At 38.9% G+C, this 21,637-nt stretch overlaps 1 protein-coding gene across 3 annotated transcripts in view; it reads left to right on the top strand.

Annotated features, from left to right (window-relative positions):
• Positions 1 to 1,374: 1,374 nt before the first annotated feature.
• Positions 1,375 to 21,637, top strand: part of LOC129724759 (palmitoleoyl-protein carboxylesterase NOTUM) — a 46,156-nt gene continuing 25,893 nt past the window's right edge. The window contains exons 1-2 of one of the 3 annotated variants that reach the window (XM_055679907.1): positions 1,375 to 1,465; positions 2,253 to 2,402. In XM_055679907.1, the coding sequence (XP_055535882.1) occupies positions 2,373 to 2,402 (30 nt within the window). In that variant the 5' untranslated portion in view covers positions 1,375 to 1,465; positions 2,253 to 2,372. Of the gene's footprint in view, positions 1,466 to 2,196; positions 2,403 to 15,673; positions 17,173 to 21,637 lie in introns of those variants that run through there. The other 2 variants (XM_055679908.1, XM_055679906.1) reach the window with 2 other exon arrangements.

Here is a 21,637-nt window from a genome sequence, read left to right as displayed (position 1 = left end):
TCGCTGGCGAATCATCAAAAACCTACTTCAAAGCTCTAAATTTGATATTATAGTCGGGCATCTGCACTGGAAAACTCATTCAATTCAATCGCCTACCTCAGAAAACAAAATACGCGCATTGTTCTATACGGCTACAACGGGATTCGTTCAGCAGATAACCAAAGTTTTTTTCATCATTAGCGAACCACTTTTTATTTTAATCACTAAACAAAATCACTCACTACACTAAGAATACTTTAATCTTGGAAATGTTCACCTCAAATTTCCTAAAACAAGCTTGAATTAGCAGAAATATATGAGATGAATTTCTACAATTCCTAAATTTCAACTGTATGTATTTTCATCTGTTTTCACTGCGTTGCAGAAAATCAAAAGTTGCCAAATCAGTTTCTGTTAATACGAAAAAACCATACTGAAAATGTTGAATTATTCCAACATAATTGATATAAACCGACGGCACTGCAATGGTTACCAAGGTTACCAGTTTTGCACGTAAACAACTACAACGGATATCTAGGTAACCTACTACGACGGGTTGCGGCTACGTTCATTCATGATAATGTGATTTATTCATGATTAACAGTGAGATGCATATGGGGGCGTCGTGAGATGAATAATTGAGCAGTGAGTCAAGTTTTAAGATGGATACGGAAGCGTTGTGAAAAATGGTTTGTTTTACAAAATTCAGGATAAATCCAGCTAAGTTTACTAAATATACAATACTGCGCGATTCTATAAAAGCACGTGAGCGTATTTTGTTAATTTGTTCAATGATTTCGTGGACATTTGGTGTTTATTCCGTGCATTCTTCGTGAATATCGGCTTAATGAGATGAATAATGGAGCAGTTCCCCTATTTCAAAGTTTACGTATAGCTGTATTGTTTATGCTACGAAACAGTCACTCTTTCACATGTGTAACATCGATCGACAAAATTGCTGAATCGAGTGGTGCTACGCCACTCGCTATTTATTAATGTTAGTTATGCACTGAACCAAGTATTAATTTATTTGTTATTGGAAACGTCACATAACTTTACTTATTTCATAATCTAATTCATGTTATGTGTACACGATAAACTACGTGTGAAAACCAGATGAAATTTGTTAGAATGCAGAAATACTTTTCATTTGTCAACCTGATAGCTTTTATGTGAATACGCTTCATGTGCGTGGACAGATAATAGTTATGAGATTTTCAGATGTGAAAAAATGTGTTTTTCGTCCGTGTATTCAAGATGGCGAATGTTGCAGATAGTTTTCAGGAAGAGTTGGCGTTTTTCAAGCATTCCTTGGAGGTTATACAACGTAAGTTTAGTAAAATTATGTGAAAAATAAATCAAATCTTTTTTTTAGAGTGTGGAGTTCAGCTGTATTAGCTCCTAACATTTTCGTTGGACAACTTCAAGAACAGTTTGGAGCAAAGTTCTGTTGAATGGAGTTAAGTTTTTAAGTTTTATTTGTAATGTAAGTTTTATTTACAATTATGTTTATTTATTTTTTTGCAATATTCTTCAAACATCATTGAAATAAATGGACAAATTCAATTTCTTATATTTAATCTTTTAATTTCGGAAAAATGCAACACTTCAAACTGCCAGGCCGAACATTACATGCACAAGCACATGAAGTATATCAAATAAAACCAATAATTCTCATCGCAGTAAAACACATACAGAACATGTGATTATTACAATGAATATAAATAAAACCGTAATGTGAGTTTCTAAGTGACATGCACATAAAGGCTATTGGAAAACCTATATGGAAAAAAACTTTATATGTTTTCCAATAACTTTTACATGATTACTTGGTTCAGTGTGTGTATATGTGACATGGAATGAGTGCGTTTGTACTAGCCAGCTGATGATGGCAGTGAAGAAACTGCATTCAACAACGGAACAGCTGAGTAGAACTTTAAACCAATTAAAATTTATTGATATTTATATATTTTTTCGTGAATTTTCAAGTGACACTGTCAGTACCTTGCTAATTTTTTTTTTTCAAGGAATAATGAACAAAGACCAGTTTTAGAGCATAGTTTTTCATTTGATTTTTTTATATAAGTGCTTAAGAATTTGGACTGGCATCCTCTCATGTTTGCATGATTTTTATAATTTAAGTAATTTGTGGACACTAGATTTTGGGGATCCTTCTGTAATAAAATACTAGTTAGTGATAATCATTCTTTTTCCTTTTTCAATAACACTAAACATTACCTTAATTACTATTTACTAATCTATATTTCTTTCAGAGAGCGAGTAATGGCGCTATAACCATAAGCTTACAATGCTAGGACTAGAGTTAGTACTCAAGTACTCAAGTTGGACAACAAAGGAGTGCACTTTCTAAGCTTTGCCACTCCCAACGAATTATGTATCACTTCTTACATATGGATCAGTTGGTACGTATTGTCCTCGTTCTTAGATTATATTGTATTATATTGCGCTACTCAGTAGGCCTGGCCGTTGACAAGAAAAATGTGTGGAAATCATTTGGGTTTTTGATCTTAATGTATTTAGAAATTCCACTTTTCTCGAATGTTAAGACCTTGACGATTGAAATGATGCCTATTATAAGCTAAAGTTTTTTTTCCCAGAGTGACAATCCAAAAGATGTTCCTCCCAGCTGGTCTCGAGGTACGATGGTGGCCTAACATACCAGTCGTCGTAGGTTTGAATCTTGACTCGGGAGAGACTGTTAGTGTTAGTAGGATCGTAGCGCTAGCCGCGCAATGGTCCTGTACACTTAACAGTTGGCTGCGAAGTCTGTGTATAATAAACAGAAGGTCGAGTTCCGAATCGGAATGTAACACCAAGGCTTTGCTTTGACAATCCAAAAGAGTTTTACCTCCATGTTAATTCTATTTGTATACATCCAACTTTATTTTTATAAGGGGCCATCCACATACCACGTGGACAGATTTTTAACGATTATTAACCCCCGCCGCCCCCCCTCGTGGACAAATGCCCATATAAATTCTTTTTTTTTGTAAGGACCGTGGACATTCCACTACCCCTCCCCCCCAAGCTGTCCACGTGGTATGTGGATGGCCCCCAAATCATTTGTTAGCGCTAGCCTAGAATTGAGACCTTTCATGACCACCACTTGGTTAAAGTATGAAATAACTCCTATCTTAGTTATTTCCATTCGAACTACAAAGCTCTATATCTCAATTAATAATATTTCTCGAAAGTTTTGAAATAAAATTGCAATTTCACGAAAAAATCATAAACAATTTCGCTTAGGATGTCATTTCCCCCATTGGACATCATAACAGCTAAATATGTAAACTTGTTGATTCTGTAGCTCGCCAAGACCGAGCTCGAATACGTTGGCCTCGGCTAACAGAATGGTAACGGAGATCCCACTTCGGCATGCGTTCTTTCTTTACACCCGGGGGTATTTAAGCCGACTCAAATCTCATATTTATTGACACTGATGGATGGGATTATGGCGGAATATATAACTATTTTATTTTTTCAAATAAATTTTAAGCGCTCATAATCTGGAATGTAATGCGTTTTTAATGTACGTTTTATTTAAATCTAATGTTCTCGTTGAGTGGTAAGTGTTTCGCCTGTTTGCGCATTCTTTCACTCTCCGAGCCAGGCCTGGATTTGTAGCGCTGCCGTTCCTGCGCCAGGAGAGCGAAAAATCTTACGAGCTGGGTCGGGAAGATAAAAACCAGAAGTCGAAATGCCGCCTCATCGTAGATTATGACTATCATCATTATGATCAATAGAGCGCATGCGCACCATCAACAGGAATAAACCAACAGACAGACGGTGGGTCTCGATGATGATCGCTTCATACCGCATCATATTCCCGGATTGACTGGCCCTCGCAAACCGACCGATGGATGGCGGGTGCCTTTGAGTTGGACTCCGCTGGACTTCAGGGGTGTTAAGATTACCGGTCGTATTCTTTTTTTTTTTTTTCATTTTATAAATGTAAGACGAGCCCCTAGGAACTCCGAACGCCATTCATTAGAAGCTTAAACGCGTCGGCTATATCAAGCGCATAAACTAGCTTAATGAATATACAATCAACTACTAGTTTTACGATTTAATTTATGTTTGGAGCTAGAAAGTGAGGAGATTAATGCTAACTTATTGCTGGCTATACACATGCAAACAAATTGGGTTGATGCCAGCGGTTGGATATGTGGCTACCTGATCGGTAGAAAAAGGTTCACCGAATTTACCCAACTTCAGCGCACTCGTAGATTAACCTGATTGTCGGACGTTGATTTTTATCCATTTGTCATTTAGCGGTCTTGGTGAGCTCGAATAGTTTTGTCCTAACGTAAATAGCAAAATAACCCTTCACGGGCGAAAATAATATTAGCTGCATGCGAGACAGTAGTGACCAAAGGGATTCAAGCAAAAATTAAAGGATCGCCAACAGTCAAAAAATGCTAACATTAATAAAAACGCTTGTTTTATTTAGATTCTGAATTCACAGAATCAGCTGTGTCTAGGAATTGGTTAAAGGCACAAACAATGCTTCAATATAAAAATTCAGATAATTTGTTTTTTTTTCTCATATATATAAAAATTCAGATATTTTGTTGTTTTTTCTCAGAAAAATATTGGAAACATTTGATGAATTCTCGTAGTTTCACTTCAGAGTAATGACTCTCTGTTGGTCACTAGCACTCTCAATTCAAAGGTAAATCGAAAAATTGTGAACCCCAATAAACAGAAAATGATATTTCTCCAGGCACTCTTCCTTCCACATTTTCGAGCCAATTGCTCTGATTGTGATGAGAGCCTTAGCTCCAGTCCACAACCGCAAATCCTGGTAAATTTATAATTTTCAATTTTAGTATTTCACAACGCCGGATTTTTATTGTGGACGTCCAAAATATATAAATATTTTTTTTATTTAGTTGTAATGATTAGGTTATATTTTTCGCAAGCACTAATCACGGGACCTGCTCGGTGTTGACAACTAGCAAAAAACTGAATGCAATACTGGTAAAAAGCATAAAATCCATCTCTTCGTTAAAGCCAGATGGGTATTACCAGTAGTGAGTGAATCGAACGAAAAAAAATAAGATAAAAACTAACAAATCGAACCCCGAGTGGAGAAAACCACTGGAGAATAAGAGCGATCGCTTTTCTTACAGCTGTTACCCAAACGGAGCTCGGGCGGCTCCTTTCATCCTGTCAGCCTATTGTTTCCGTATCAAAAGACCACTATTATGTAAACAACGGAACCTTTTGAAGTGTGCCGACATATCAAAAGACACCGCCACACTCCGGGACCTCGAAAGCGATGCGATGCGACCCAAACCCACCTACCAGCGTCGTCCCATCATCGGCTTGCCGTTCGCCTGCTACCCCCCTTCCTCCTCCTTTCGTCGACACAATGTTCACCCGCTCACCGAAAGGGAGCTGCGCAGCACGGTTGAAAACATTTTCCATCTCATTTCTACTGTATTACTATTTCATTTAACGACCTGTTTTGTTTTGCGTCTCACCGTGGTTCATCGCTTGCCGCTGGAGAGTCGGAATATTGTAGAGTACCTAGGGTGCGAAGGCGGTAAAAATACCGGGAACACCGAAAGAACACAGATAGTATTTAGAACTAATGTTGCTGTGAATATTGTTACCGAAAGATTCTTACATTTGCAATTTTATCATTTTTAAAAGCACTGATCCAGCAACTCTACGACATGAGCAACGCTTCCACAGTTTATCATTCTCATAGTTTTCACTTTAAACTGTGAAATCCGTCTTCTCCAGTGCACGTACAAACACTTTAACCGCTTCCCACTGGAGTCGGTTCTCGCTGCGTAGAACGGTAGCTTTAGTAACTAAATTGTTTCTGACATTAAGATTATATATGTACACATATTAGCTCACCTTTGCCTTCGACTGGGTTCGGTCTGGACGGCACAAAACCAAACACAGAAAGAGGCTCAAAAGAAGATTGACCCTGCCTCTCTTCTCTTTGCTTACCTGACGCTGTAAAACAGACCTGGCACAATGCTGATCCCTGTGTGTGCCTACCTGTCTTTCCGTTCTCGCCGGAGGACTCAGTCATTGATCCATTACCGGTACGGCTTTTTAAGTCAAGTCATCTGTCCAGGGGTTAGAGAAAAACTTAAAGAGCTAATAACTCTGGAGACTCCACTGTGGGTAAGTTTCAGCGAGAACCAACGTTTCTCTTCTCTTCTCAGCAACAGAAATTCTAGCCCGAAAACAAAACAAAATCGATCACTGTTCTGACAGTAAGCAGAACAGGCGACACTAAAGATCTCCGACAAGGCGCGCTTGTCGGCATCTTCGAGTGAAACTAATTACGTAATTTGCGTCCGAAGGTTGTGTTACCTAGCGATGCACGCTTGCCATTGTGCTTTTGTGCCTTTGATGGTCGCAGTCTGCAAAAATACCCGGGTGGTGGAACTGCTCTAACTGCTCCAGCTTTTCCTTCGGGAGCAACTTGCTACTCTTTTCCGTTCGTTTTTTTTTCTTTACAGCACCGGTGAGGAGGTAGCGATCGTCTTTAACGGTACGTAACGAATCGATCTTTTCACGACGAGCGATTGCAAAGGATCAATCCGCTATCCATCACACCTACCTGTGTGATGCTGCGTTTGTTCGTGAAACTGACGTTTGCTTCCAGGCTTACTGACCGGGCCTGGGATGAAACCCAGGGACTCCAGCCGGGCCTTAATGGAAATCATGACTTAATTGATTCGACGTGGAACGAATCTAATTAGTATTTGCTTTTAGGGATATTAAAGATTTAATAGGAGGCTATTTCGAGCGCAGGTGCAGGTGGCAGCGGGCGGCACCTTTGAAGTTTGCTTTTTGCTTTTCCGACACTCCCTCGTGGGCCGTAGACCGTAAGTGGATTAGATCCATGAAGCGATCTGGAAGGGCTCTGATCAGATTGTTGGGTCCGAAAAAAAAAAAGAAGACAATATCGCTCAACACTAGCTAGGAAGTTGTAGAAATAAAAAAAAAAACAACAATTTAAAGCACTTTGTTACAGAAAAGAAAAATTAGACATAGAATTAATTCAAATTTATGAATCATATTTCTTTATGAAATTCGGAAAATTTCGTTGAATTTTCTAATTTTGTTTGCTGTGAATATCTTTTTTTGTTGCCCTGAGTTAAGCCCTTGGTTACTTGTGCATTCTGAATGGCGGATCTTTTTTTCCTGTGTGGACTCATCACTGCGACCAGAGCTTAGATCTAGTGTAAAGAGCTGACGGATCTTACTGACAATGCCAATCATAACTAAATAAAGTCAATAAAATTCTGTTTTATTCTGGGTGAAGCTTATTTCAGCGATTCGGCAAGTGCAAAAAGAAAGTAGCTTGAAGATTTTTATGTATGTCATACAGCTACAGTTGTTCTTTATTGTGAAGTTTTAAATAAGTATTCTTTATCTTGGCCACTTTCTGAGGATCTTCTGAGACTTGAATCTTCGAAAACGGAAATATACAGTTTGTGTCATGATACTGCATTTCAGTAGCTTTTTCAATGGAGGCGCATGGTGGTCACATTAAAAATCAAATAATTTCTATCTCCTGGGTCTCAAACCTTCCAAAATTCCAAAACAAAATCGTTCGCATCATAATTTTTGCATGATTATCGTTATTTAAAGTACAGTGTGATATTTTTCCTTAAAAGGTCCATTATTTTTTTTTTTCTGTGTGGACTCATCACTGCGACCAGAGCTTAGATCTATTGTGATATTGCCCAGGTGTTTTCTGTACTCCGCACTTCATATTATTGGCAGTAACACTATTGAAGTAAGTGATACGCTTATCATTCATATCAGTGCTTGTGTGTAATTACCTTTCCGTTTCAAGCTTACTGCTCTCTACTATACCGAGCCTGTGTCCATCCTAACAATATCGCCTAGTTACAATTCCCTGGAGAGAACTTTTATATGTTACTCACACCAGTTTTATTATAATTGGGACTTATTTTCGTTAGGAGGAGAGTCAACAGGGGTACTGTAGAATACGACCACCTGCTTACCAAAGCGAGCTCTGTACCCTTGCGGCTACGGAGCTCCCAAAATTAATTACACTGAATTCTTTTTTCACGGGACTTTTTTTTACGTGATTTTATTTTACACGATTTTTTTACGCGATTTTCTCGGAATTACGCGATTTTCTCGAAATTACGTGATATGTGACATGGGAAATATTGTTTATAAGCCAGGATGTAACACACACACAAACATACACATACATACACATACATACACATACCTACACATACATACACACATACACACATACACACACACACTTACCACATAGCGAAAGATTTTGTAATGACGTGATCTTTTTTCACGCGATTTGCTCCAAATTGCGCGATTTTTTTTACGTGATTTGTTCAAAATTACGCGATATTTTTTACGCGATTCTTTTTTTTTGCGCGCACGCATCAATCAAAGAGAATCCAGTGTATCTTCAATTTGATGCGTAAAGATAATCGAATAAACGACTCAAATTTTCAAGTTTTTGAAAAGTGAAGATTTTTAAAAGAGTAGTTTTTTTGGTTCTTAAAGTAAAAAATTTTTCGTTTTACTTCAAAACTTGGCTCACCACAATTGCTCTTACTCCTGAATATCTCTTGAAATTACTTAAACCAACAGATCATTAGAAAGGGAAAAGATTTAGCCGTCTTTTGCAAATATCAAAGCGAATAGTCGCCATTTTGGATTTGGCCGCCATATTGTTTTCTTTCAGAAAAATTAATTTTTGAATAGGTGCCCACCCACCTACCTCAAATTTTATTATTCCATTCGTAAGACCATGCTTTTTTACATAAATTATGTTAAAATTAGAGATGTATGTTGTCTAAAACAAAAATAATATTAAAATTACCAAAGCATGGATTTTCGTTAAATCTTACCTCACTGAAAATTCTGTAACACATTATATTATAGAGAGGGGATAGAAAATATTTTCAATTGAAAATCATCAGGCAATTGTGACGCTGTTAACTTTCGCTTTCAATCAAAAATCATTGGTCTCAACACAGGAAGCCAACAATATAGAAAAATCACCGCGAAGTGTGAATGGGGTAAACTAACCTATATACACAATTTAAGCGAAAATTTGGGAAACATCTTATCCATTCTGGCCACTATAGGTTGGTGAGGCAAAAGGGGCTACTATCCATTTTGACGTTTTCTGTAGGTCGGGTAATTTTCAATCGCAGTAGCGTCATTACCGCTCGTGGGAAGCTGGATAGAGTTTGTAATCCCGGAAAATGGGAGTGAAATGTCTAATTTCTCGGGAATTCCCGGGACCCGGGAATGAGAAAAAAGTTCCTAGCAAATATGAGATAAAAAATAAAGTTAATTAAAAAAAGGTTACAAAAATCGTTTATAATTTCATTATCAATTCGCATGGAAAACGAATTTGAAAAACACAACATATTCAAGTTTCCATCAAAAATTCGCGATCGATTTTTGCTGCAAATATTAAGAGAAAAGGGTTTTTATGCCGTCAAACAATCGCTTCGAATCCAGTGACAATTTTTCGTTAAGTCCAATTAATGCAATATCTTTCTGTCAAACTTTGCTTAAGTTCGCTGAATCACCTCTGTTGTTTGATCTTTAAAATGCTTCCAAATCCACGATTCCATCTCATGCTTTATTTCCTTAGAAACTGGAGTGTCCAATTCTTTCAGGCAAATGTTTGATATATTTGGTATGGACTTTTCAGGCAAAATATGAATGATGGTTGTTCGGTCATGAAGAAACCAGGAAAAACAGTAAAACGTTTTAGTCTTCCCTTTGGTCTTAACTTTGGTCCTGGTTCATGAATATAATTGAAAATTTGATTATTTAAAATACAAGTCTTTCTTGTGGGAACGGAACACGACGCATAGATGTAAGGCATAGTATGCTTGACATACAGACGCGAGGCATAATGAATCCAACGCGTAATAGACGCGAGGTCAAATGGATGCGAGGCCGAAAAAACACGGGGCCAAATAGACGCAAGGCCAAATAGACGCAAGGACCAATGCGGTTCTAAATGATTACCTGAGATCCAACTATCGTGACAATGTTTTCCGGATTCGGAACATCCATGTCGCATCAGAGTGTCTATTGAAAAATATGACGCACGTTTGATGATTAACAACAAGCGTCATTCAATGAATTAAGAAATTAAATTCAGATTTCTAATGCTCATTCAAGTGTAAATTTATTCCCACAGAAATATATTCCCACAGTTTCAGTTTGGTATATTTTCTTTTAAAATCATGCGACAGAGACGCATAATAGAGAGCAAGGAAGCGAGGCTGCACAAATGCGCCGTGCTTTTCGTAGTCCGAGTCGACCACAAATCCGCCGTCGGAAGCACCGGCCTCTTGCACACAAACAACTGATCTGCTGGTTTGCTAGGTCTACTCAAACATAATTTCTTTAGCTTAGTTAAGTAAGAACGATCTGCTGTAGCGAGTACGGACACATTTGCTTGAACACCGAAGTAGATGAAGGCCTCAAGATTATTACTTTTTTATCGACTCTTTGGTGCGACATATAGCAAAAAGAGGGCTGTCAGGGCAAATGTCCCATGTTTTATGTACCTCCGCTGATGTTGATGACGACAATAATATTTCGCCCCATGTCTATTCGGCCTCGCGTCCATTCGGCCTTGCGTTCATAAGTATATCCAATATACTTGCGTTCATAAGTATATCCAATAAACTTAGCGTAGCTATGCCTTGCGTCTGTATGCTTAACGGGGTGTCATCCATCTTATAATAAAACTGACCAGAGATTTACCAGTAGAAGCTTTTTCATGGATCATGGATGATTGTGACGCAATGTTGGCAGGAGAAACGAGATTTCTATAAGACTCCTTCGATTGAACCCCTTCTTATAATAAACCAAAAGAATATTACCTATTCCTTTCCAGTGAACGAGGAATGAGGTTTCGAAAAGACTACTTTCTCTTGTCATAATAAGTTCTTCTTAAAATGGCCAGAGAGGAACGTAAGGTGCAGTCTCTTTCCTGGAAATTATAACTTGGCGATATTGGTAGAATGGAAAGAAACTCAATCTAGTAGAGCAGGTAAGCTTAAAATGTACGGGTGAAACCTCACACATAAACACGGATATAAAAACGATAAGCATATCACATACTTCAATAGTGATCCTTCCAATAATATGAAGTGCGGAGTGCAGAAAACATCTGGGCAATATCACAACACAGCAAATGTTTTTGGTCGCAGTGATGATACCTCACAGAGAAAAAAGTTTTCGCTATTTATCAATAGACGGTGCCAGCAGTCTCTTTCCAGCACAACGATATTTTAGTCTTATGAAGCCCATTTTTATTTTTTGAAAACAATTTTTTAAGATAACACCAGATCTCTACGTTGCCTTTCTCCTAGAAGGTATAGCAATCACTGAAAAAACCAAAGGTATAAAAGTGCTCCAAAGGGTCGAATCTCGTATATCAGTCGACTTAGTTCGACGAGCTGAGCATTTTCTGTATGTGTGTGTGTATGTGTGTGTGTGTATGTATGTAACGGTCTCCCAATCTCACTCGATTTTCCCAGAGATGGCTGGACCGATTTTCATGAAACTAATTGCAAATGAAAGGTCTAGTTGCCCCATAAGACCCTATTGAATTTTATTGTTACCGGATTTTTAGTTTCGAGGTTATGTATCAAAATGTGAAAATCACTAAACTTCATTATCTCAGAAACTACACAACCGATTTGAACAAATTTGGTGTCAAAAGAACGGGCTTGTTTTTTGAACCATTTGTGAAATAATTTTATAATGATTGGACAAGTAGTTCAAAAGTTACGCAAAGAAACGTGTTTCGAGGACTGTTTAAACTCACTCAATTTTCTCAGAGATGGCAGGACCGATTTCAACAAATTTAGTGTCATATGGAAGATCTTGTTGCCTTATAGAACACTATTGAATTTTTGTGTTATTGGACTTCAACTACGTCCGTTATGTATAATAATGTGAAATCAGGCTATGAAAAGAAATATGTTTCTTAGACTGCTTAAACTCACCCACTTTTCTCAGAGATGGATGGACCGATTTTCACGAAATAAGTTGCAATCGGAAGGTCTAGTTGCCTGACAAGACCCTATGAAATTTCATTATAATCGGGCCGTAACTTTGTCTGTTTTGTATCAAAACGTAAAAGTTATGAAACTCCATTATCTCAGAAACTATACGAACGATTTGAACAAAATAGGTATCAAATGTACGGAATGTCTTCAAAACCCCGAACTAACGAATGTTATGATAATTGAACATGTCGTCGGCTTCGTGCAACACTGGCACAGCTCGAAATTTTGCATTTTTGAGTTTTTGATGGCAAACGATGCGAAATCTAGTTAAGTTTCATCCCACGAAATTACAAAATTCCCAAAAAATCCAGAGTTATGAGTAGAAGTGCCTTTCGCTGCACAAATCGAAATTTCTTCATAAAGTTAGTAAAAATAAGATTTTAACTTGGAGAACGTGCTCATAATATGTGCATAATAGACCTTAAAGTGTTAAATTAGGATAGGTAATATTAAACTCCAAAGTTTTCTTGAAAATCGAAAAATTAATTTTAGATGCAAATTTTCAAACGCGTTTTTCTCGAAACTATGATTTTTGAGTTGTGCCAGTGTTGCACGAAACCGACGATGTAGTTTAAAGGTTATGAAAAGAAACGTGTTCAGAAACTTTTTCTTCAATTTAATCTTTTTGGACTGATTTCAACAATCTCAGGTTTAGTTGCTTTATTGGTAACTGTTTTGCCTTTCTCCTAGAAAGGTATAGCAATCACTGGCAAAACCGAAAGTATAAAAGTGGCCCAAGGGCCGAATGGCATATATCACTCGACTCAGCTCGACGAGCTGAGCATGTTCTGTATGTGTATGTGTGTGTGTGTGTATGTGGAACTTTTCATTCTCACTCCTTTTTCTCATAGATAGCTGGATCGATTTTCATGAAATTAATTGCAAATGAAAGGTCTTGTTGTCCCATAAGACCCTATTTAATTTTATTGTAATCGGATTTATAGTTTAGAGGTTATGTATCAAAAAGTAAAAATTATGAAACATCATTAATTCAGAAACTACACAACCGTTTTGAACAAAATTGGTTTCAAATGAACGGGCTACCTGAAATACCCTTAACTTTTGAATTTTAAAAAGATTGAACTTGTGGTTCACAAGTTATGAAAAGAAACGTCTTCTGAATACTGTTTAATCTCACTCATGTTTCTCAGCAATGGCTGAACCGATTTTCATAAAATCAGAGTCAAATAGAAGGTCTAGTTGCCCCATAAGAGCTTATTGATTTATTTCGCAATCGGGCTATTTCTTTTCCTGTTATGTTTAAAAATGTGAAATCCAGCTATGAAAAGGAACATATTCCGAAGACTACTTGAACTCACTTACTTTTCTCAGAGATGGCTGACTCGATTTTCACAAAATAAGTGTCAAATGAAAATTCTAGTAACCTCATAACACCCTATTGAATTTTACTGTAATCGGACTGTAACTTCGTTATTAATGTACCGAAATGTGAAAATCACGAAACTTCATTATCTCAGAAATTACACAACCGATTTGAACAATATTGATATCAGATGGCTATTTAAGGGTTAACTGATGAATTTTAATCGAACACGTGATTTCAAAATTAGACTGCTTTATACGGTCCCATTCCATTTGATCTTCGAACTTAAGTAACCGTTATGTATTAAATTGTTAAAACCACGAAAGTCTATTATTTCAAAGATTATACGACTTATTTGAACATAACTAGTGTCATACGAATGAGTTTTCTCTCAAACTTACAAACAACAAACTTCACAACAATTTGATATGTGGCTCAAAAGTTATGGAAAAAAAAAAGAAATTCAAAAACTATCTAAAACTATACCTGCTTTGATCAATATATGTGGCCTCAACATAATTATAAATGGTATCGTACTATTAGAACGTTCCCGGTATCGCCCGTGATCAAATTGTTCGAAATTAAGAGTCATTTCTTTTATTCCGCTATTCTTAAGCACTAACATTACGTCAAATGTCACATTTTATACTTCAATTACAACAGCAATATTTTAGAACACAAGGAGTTCATTCATTGGATTGAAGCGTTCATGTAAATCTATTCCTACAAAAAATAAGTTTGAATGAGAAAGGCTTTGTCTGACCGCTAGGTGGATTAATTTAGGTGTGTATAAAACACTTCTAATACATTTGGTGTCAAAAACAATGTTTGGATTTCTATATTCCATGAACTATTTACTTCCTGTGCATTTTTTCATCGTCAAGTAAGTCAGATTAAGCTTTATTTTTGCTGAGGCCGAGAAGACGGGACTTTTTAGCCCTACAGCTAAACGAAACTCGAGGGTCAATTTTTTCCCATACATTCCGTTAGCACCTTGAGAAACATGTTCATAAGGGTGGGGAAAAGTGATCGATTTTCCAGAACAAAGTTTTTTTGGTTCTTTTTGGGGCCCCAAACAACCCTAAACTTACCGGAAGTCGATTGGTTTTGTCTCCGCTTGGCGCATTGCATTTCAAATTTGTATGAAAATTCATATGGGAAAACCTACTTTTTTGCATTTACCTCTCTAGAGAGCTCAATATTGATCTAATAATGCACTACATTATGTTAAAGGCGGCACTGAGCACTAGAGGGTTAAATCGAAACTTTGACAGACATCCATCATCGTCCAGCCTCCACTTTTTTATTTTTCCACAATTAACTTCAACCCAAATAACCAGTCCGTTTATATTAGGTCAGGGAACTGATATTTAAAAAAAGCTCAATTCACACCGAAAACGATAAACAAGCAACGCGATTTTGTTTCACTGCTTCATTGCAGTCCTAACATCGTCTGCGGGTAGTTTCTGCAATTACCACCAAAATCAAACCCTGGAATACGATCGTATGGCATACGGTCGAGTTCGAAACCTACTTGAAATTACAAACCCATAGTAGCGTATCCATCCGTTGGCAGCCTTCACAATGCGTTACCCGACAGACACGCCTCCGCAGTAAAACCCTTGAAAATTATGCTGACGACTACCGGACCAACACGTCGTCGTCGTCGTCATCGTCCTCCTTCTCCTCCCCCTACCGTTGGATGCCGTACCGATCTCTGAAGAATCTCACCGCACTTATTAACAGGGTGTAATTGGCGGTAAAGATGAGAGGGAGTCAAAGAAAGCCGCAAAGGTCCCGACGACGATTACGAGATTACGCGATATACAGCAAGCAGCAGCAGCTACAACAGCGGGGGCGGGCGTGCAGCGCAAAACGGAAGAATTATGTTTACGAGCAACGTATACTTTTACCTGCCGAGCCGAGTACGATCACAGAGCAACATCTAGAAACAACGCAGCATAGCGGGTGGGGTCTGCGGGGTGGTTGGTGGTTGCTATTGAAAGAGCAAAACGTAAAAATTGAGCATTGAATCGTCGTGCTCCTTTCTGAGGTTTCCTTCCATATCACTTATACCATCTCAAGCGCGCGGGAAAATCCTCTCTATCTGTGAGATATATTCGTTTATGGTGTTCAGTTTTCTCACTGTTGCTCTCTTCGGCTACCAAACCAACACATTGCCGGTGGGTATGTGTATGAAGTGATGCTCAGCAGAATGGGAAATTTCGAATGCTGGGACCAGTATCGAACATAGCGCAACAACCAACGGATCACTTTCCAGTGATCAGTCATCGGAGTGAGATGTTCTTCGGTGCGCTCTGCTGAAGATCGAGGATCTTTGCCCGTCGTCGTACAGGTTAAGCATATTGGAGAGTTTTTGTTCGGTGTTCACCGGTGGTACCGAACTCTGCACTTGCAAGAGACAAACAGAGAAGAAAACAAAAAAATAGCGGAATTTCAAATATTCCGTCCGTGACCGTGGACCGCGTGAGGCTCAGTTGATACGCAAATTAACCTGCGGTGTTGTTTTTTTTTTGCCCCGTTCGGACGTCCAGTCGAAGACAATGCGTGAGGAAGAGTTTTGCCGCCTTGAAGAAAAAGCCCCTACATGCGTAGAAGAAGAAGGAAACTTTATTCGCGGTCTTTCGCGCTTTGATTAATTAAGTGTGTCTTACGCGCGCATGCCTTCCGCGCCTTTCGCAGTAAGCTTGAACGGATTTTTCGGGAGATTTTTTATGATCTCCAAACAGAGGAAGCCGCGTAATCTGCATTGCGAGCGGAGTATGATCAAAGGAAGAAGTAGTAAAGTGAGCTCTGAGCCGTGGAAAAATAGCCGGAAAGTAGCCGGGAATTTGGTTCGGTGAACGTAATTCATTGTGCCCGATGAAAGTCGGGGAAAAATTCCTTGCTTGCTCCTCCGAGGGATCATTCGCGAGTGCCTTAATGGAAAATTAACGTCACCAGCGTGCTGGGCAGGAAATTGGTTTCACACAAGAGAACCGGTCGAAGAAAGTGTCCAGAGTGGTGATTCAGTTTTTTTCTTCTTTTCTCGCGATGGTAATGGTTTGTTGACCGGTGCGCGTTCGGAACGAGAAGCTCATACTAGAGCAGGTGGTGCCGGGAAGAATTCGATTGGAATGCGATGGATATGAAAGTGACGAAACAGCAACAGTTGCAATAGTAGGGAAAGTTTTCGAGCAGTCGCCATTGTTTAAGTGCGCTGGGTTCGAGCCGGAAGAGTGTCTTACTAGGCGTTTGAGAGAAAGAATAATTATTAACAAAATACTTAAAAAGACCGGGAGTGATTCTTTAAACATTCTCGAAATTAACGAGAGCCGTTAATCAATAACAACGACATCAAAGCAAAGTGCATGGCTTGCTACGTCGGCGTTGATCGGAGCCGTAGTAGCAGTGGCAGCAGTACCAGAAGTAAATTTAACTGGATCAAAGTGAGTTTTTCCGAAAGGAAAATTAAATGTTACTTCAATAAAAAGTAGCTCGACTTCAAAGGAAGAAAAAAGCCAAGTAGCAGGCACAGTTCAAACGATTGGCGAGCACGCGAGAAAGTCCGTCCGTTTGCAGTGCTCTCTCGCGGTAGAAAACACGAGAGTGGTTTCGAGCCGCGTTGCACTGGAGCTGGTGCAGGAGACGGAGACAAAGGAGAAGAGGCAGTGTTTTGGTTTCTTGGCATCGTCGGCAAGCGAAAAACTGTCTCTCTGCAAGATGAAACGTAATGCATGTGGCGGCATGTTGATGGTGAGTTGCAGTGCAGTTTGGTTTCTTATTAAAATTCACAGGAATGCTGGCTGGCTGGTTGGCGCTTTGATGTAGTGCGCGGTCTTTAACCTATACCCCGAGGGTGACGGGGTTTGTTTGTTACGAACGAACAGGAAAACAAACACAGAGTTGCTTTGAATTGGCGTGCAGAGCACGAATCCTTTGTTGATCTGTCGGTTGATTCGGATTAAAAGAGTAAAAAATTAGTTATGTTTTTGATTAACCTTTTTCACTCTATTTTTTGGGAATCGTTAAAATGGGGCGACAGAAAACGAAACTTTGCTTCCTGTGAAAACTGCGTTTCTGTTATTTCCAAGTCAATTTGATGTCCGAATCAAGCTTGAACATTTTTCTGAAATTCTCAATGTCAACTTTTATTAAACTGGACATAGAAAGCTATTTCTAGTCATAAAACTCTACTCATTTTTTACACTCATATTCAAAGTTAAAGACTTACAAAAACCTTTGTTTTCATTTTGCTTCATGATATTTCAAAGGTTAAAAATATCATTGTTTTTGCGATATATTCGTATCAAAAATCTCTGCTTCATAAATTTTAACAAAAAAGATGTTTCTATATTCTGTGTTTATAATTGCCAACGATCGCTAAAAAATCTGTTAAAAGATGAACCGATACATAATTTGTTTTGATATTTTTGTCTGCATAATGAAAGGGCAGAGGAGTTATTATAACATTGAATTGTGACACTATTGCGAATAGTTCATTCTTCTCAAAAGCTTCTTGTATTAGTTAATCTGTAAATCACATTTATTTTATTCTGATTCCTTTGAAGTGACTACTTCGTGTTAAACGACAATAACAGGTCTTCTAATTCTTTAATTCGTTCATCGGAAGAGTATTTGAAGTAAATACAATGCACCAAGCGGACACAGAATTAATCGACTTCCGATAAGTTTAGGATTGATGGGGGCCCGAATGGAACAAATATATATATATGATTCTGGAAAAGTGATCACTGGGCCCCACCCTAATGATTACCCTTTTTGGCAGAAACCGTCTGTTAAGGTTTCTTTTGAATCTAAATTGAGAAATTGATTTCTGTCTGTCATGAAGAGTTCCTCTGAGACTTGGGAATTACTAAACTGATAAATGTGAAAAATTTGTGCCGTACTGCGTTAAATTTCGAACACTTAACCTTTTAGTGCCCAGTGCCGATTAGATCTATTGTGATATTGCCCAGGTATTTTCTGTACTCCGCACTTCATATTATTGGCAGTATCACTATTGAAGTAAGTGATAGGCTTATCATTCATATCCGTGCTTGTGTGTAAGTTTTACCTTTCCGTTTCAAGCTTACTGCTCTACTATACCGAGCCCTCTGTGCATCCTAACAATATCACCTAATTACAACTCCCTGGAGAGAACTTTCATACGTTACTCACACCAGTTTATTATAATAGGAACTCATTTTTGTTAGAAGGAGAGTCTACAGGGGTACTGTAGAATTCTGATTGAAGGAAGAGTACGTGGTGGGGAGCCTGAGAATACCACACTACTCCTAGTTATGCCTATTTAAGCATGCACGCTCCAAATAACTCCAAAAAGAATAGACTTGGCGCATTTCTGTAAAAAAATGGAGCGACTCTTAAACTGAATAACTGCCCAATTACGCATAACAATAGACTTTTTAAAAAATAAGTGATTTTTACTCAAAATTTGTGAACGATATAAATATTTTTTTATTCAATTTGCCGATTCAGCTTCTGTCTGGATAACCTCTTGCACAACGAATGAGCGACACTGAATAGTCACAAACAATGCCATGCCTTCTGTCGTTTTATGTGATGTTACTTAAAAATAAATTTTTGGATAAAACCTAAAGTAAAGGGTAATAGTTACTTAGAATAACACGATTTGATCAAAATTACGCGATCTCGCATTATGCGATTTTTTTTGCGGATGCATTACCCGCATAAAAAAAGAATTCAGTGTATATGAAAACGAGACAGATTTATTCCTCGATTTCGATTTAAATTACGAACACTTATGAACAATTTCGATAGGAGGGAGTGTGGAAACAACTAAACACTAACTGTTATTTTGTTCAATGCCTACTAATTTTCTGCGAGGGGTCCTACATTGAAAAACTACACATCACTAGGTGAAGGACATTCCAAGGAACGTAACGGTATATAATAGTCATAATCTCTAATTACACCAGTTATAATTATCTACTGTTTATTTTAAAGTGTTCGAAGTTCGAATCGAAACGGTATGTAGGGGTTTTTGGGGCCAGAGAAGGTTTTGTATGATGGTTCTAAACCCCTTCCCCGTCTGAAAGGGATAACACAAACTTCTGCATAATTGGAGAACTAATCTAGTAAGTGAAACTAAATTGGGTCTGTGGATGTTTTTGGGGGCAAGAAATGTTTCTATGGTGGTTCGACTCTCCTCTGCCCTCTCAAAGAAAGACTACCATACAGATAAAACACAAATTTCTTCAGAACTCGATATCTATTCAAGCAACATGGTAAATCGTGAGATAGGAAGGTCTAAGCAAGGCTTTTTCTCTTCCCACATATGTTCCGAGCTGTCGGCAAAGAAGTTTTGGTGTAATATTAAACGGCTCGGTTTCAAGGATGTATCTTCCAGACTTGACGGTGACTACACGATTGACGATACTAAATTTGTTTTTGTTCTGCAGGCTATTTCAAGAAGAAATGCTGGTTGATTGTATTTCCTGCGAGTGCTCTAGAACTGACATAACATTTACATAATATTTGCATTATAAAATGAACTTTTTCGGATGATTATAAAAAACTAAAACAGATTATTGAGTTTGATAAATTTCTCATGGGTCTACCAGATGGTCTCGAGGTACAATGCTAGCCTAACAAGCCAGTTGTCGTAGATTCGAATCTCAGCTCGGGAGGAACTGTTAGTGTCAGTAGGATCGTATCACTAGTCCTGCAATTGTCCTGTACACTAAACGGTCAGCTGCGAAGTTTGGGTATAAATATACAGAAGGTCGAGTTCCGACTAGGAATATAGCACCAAGGCTTTGCTTTGCTTTGCTAAATTTCCCATGGAAATACTAGCTTACTTGCAAAAGTATTCTACGCCCTTGCAAGCGGCTTTCCGGCATTTAACCGGAAAATTGGTCATGGCAGACGAAAACATTCATATGGCCATATTTTTGAGTTCTTTCTTTGTTTTATTTATTAATTCCTCCTCAATTTTCGCGAACAAATTGTTAAAGTAGATCTTACGCTTCAGGTTGGCTCAGAAATTCTAGATGGGACGTTGCGGACGCTGCGGAAGTTGGGCGAGTTCCCCGACTCGGGTACAACATCGATACTCAGTCGCTCCATCTGACCAAAACACGCGTCTTCACCCTTATGTTATTTCCTCATGAACGATGCAACTTCCGATAGGCAGTCTAGAGCGAAAGAACAGCGGCTTTGGCATCCCCTTCTCGCTGATTGTCAGCCACAGCAGCACCTTCTTGGTTAACTTGACTTTTGAAAGGAACCGGATCTCATTTCCTTCGTGGGGGAAGTAAAATACGAAGTGCCCTGCCAGTCGTTGCCATCCACGGTGAGATAGATCTCGCCATCCATCACTATGTCGCGAATCACCGGGAAAATCGGCTTGACCATTTCATTTAGCCGCTGCCACTAGTTCCGAAACCAGTGGACGGCACTGCTGCTTCCTGACAGGTATGGCAAGCATGGCCATGTACTTTTTCACTGTTTGGCCGGTTGCACCGACCTCCCGACCAAGCGCACGCAGCGGCTCTTGCCTCGGTCTTCCTCTTCAGCATCTTTTGGAGCTTCTTGTCGTCGTCAGCCGTGCGGAACTGGGCTTTCATTCGATGCTATGATTGTTGCCCGATAGTGCCAAGATGTTGTAGATGCCGGAACGAGCGTATCCGGCGTCCACGAAGTGCCGCACGATATCAGTTTGCGACGCGGCGAGATACCGTTCAATGAACGCATCTCTGACCGGAGTAGCTTCATTGTTTTTGCCATCACGGTTGGAGTTCGACTGATAGAGCTGTCAATTTATTTCTGCTGACTCACTGGGTTACTATGATTAATGCTGCATGGGTAGTTTCGTCGGTGCGCATAAAAAATGCCCAAAGTGCCCATAAAAAAGACAGTTTTTTCATTTGAAGTGGGATGTGCAAATCTCCGTGGTGTGTAAAAGGTGTACGGGTCAATACAATCATTAGTTACACTGCGATATTTCACTCCTCAGGCCATCCGGTTACAACTAGCAAAATCTGTTCCCCTATTCGATTATGGTAATGTACTTTACGAAAATCTATCTCTCAGCTGGTCTTGAGGTACGATGCTGACCTAACGAGCCAGTTGTCGTAGGTTCGAGTCTCAGCTCGGGAGAGACTATTGGTGTCAGTAGGATCGTAGCGCTAGCCCCCCAATTGTCCTGTACACTAAACAGTTGGCTGCGAAGTCTGTG

The sequence above is a fragment of the Wyeomyia smithii genome, chromosome 2 (assembly GCF_029784165.1).
Source record: "Wyeomyia smithii strain HCP4-BCI-WySm-NY-G18 chromosome 2, ASM2978416v1, whole genome shotgun sequence".
NCBI lineage: Eukaryota > Metazoa > Arthropoda > Insecta > Diptera > Culicidae > Wyeomyia > Wyeomyia smithii.
This window is presented reverse-complemented; position numbering and strand designations above follow the sequence as displayed.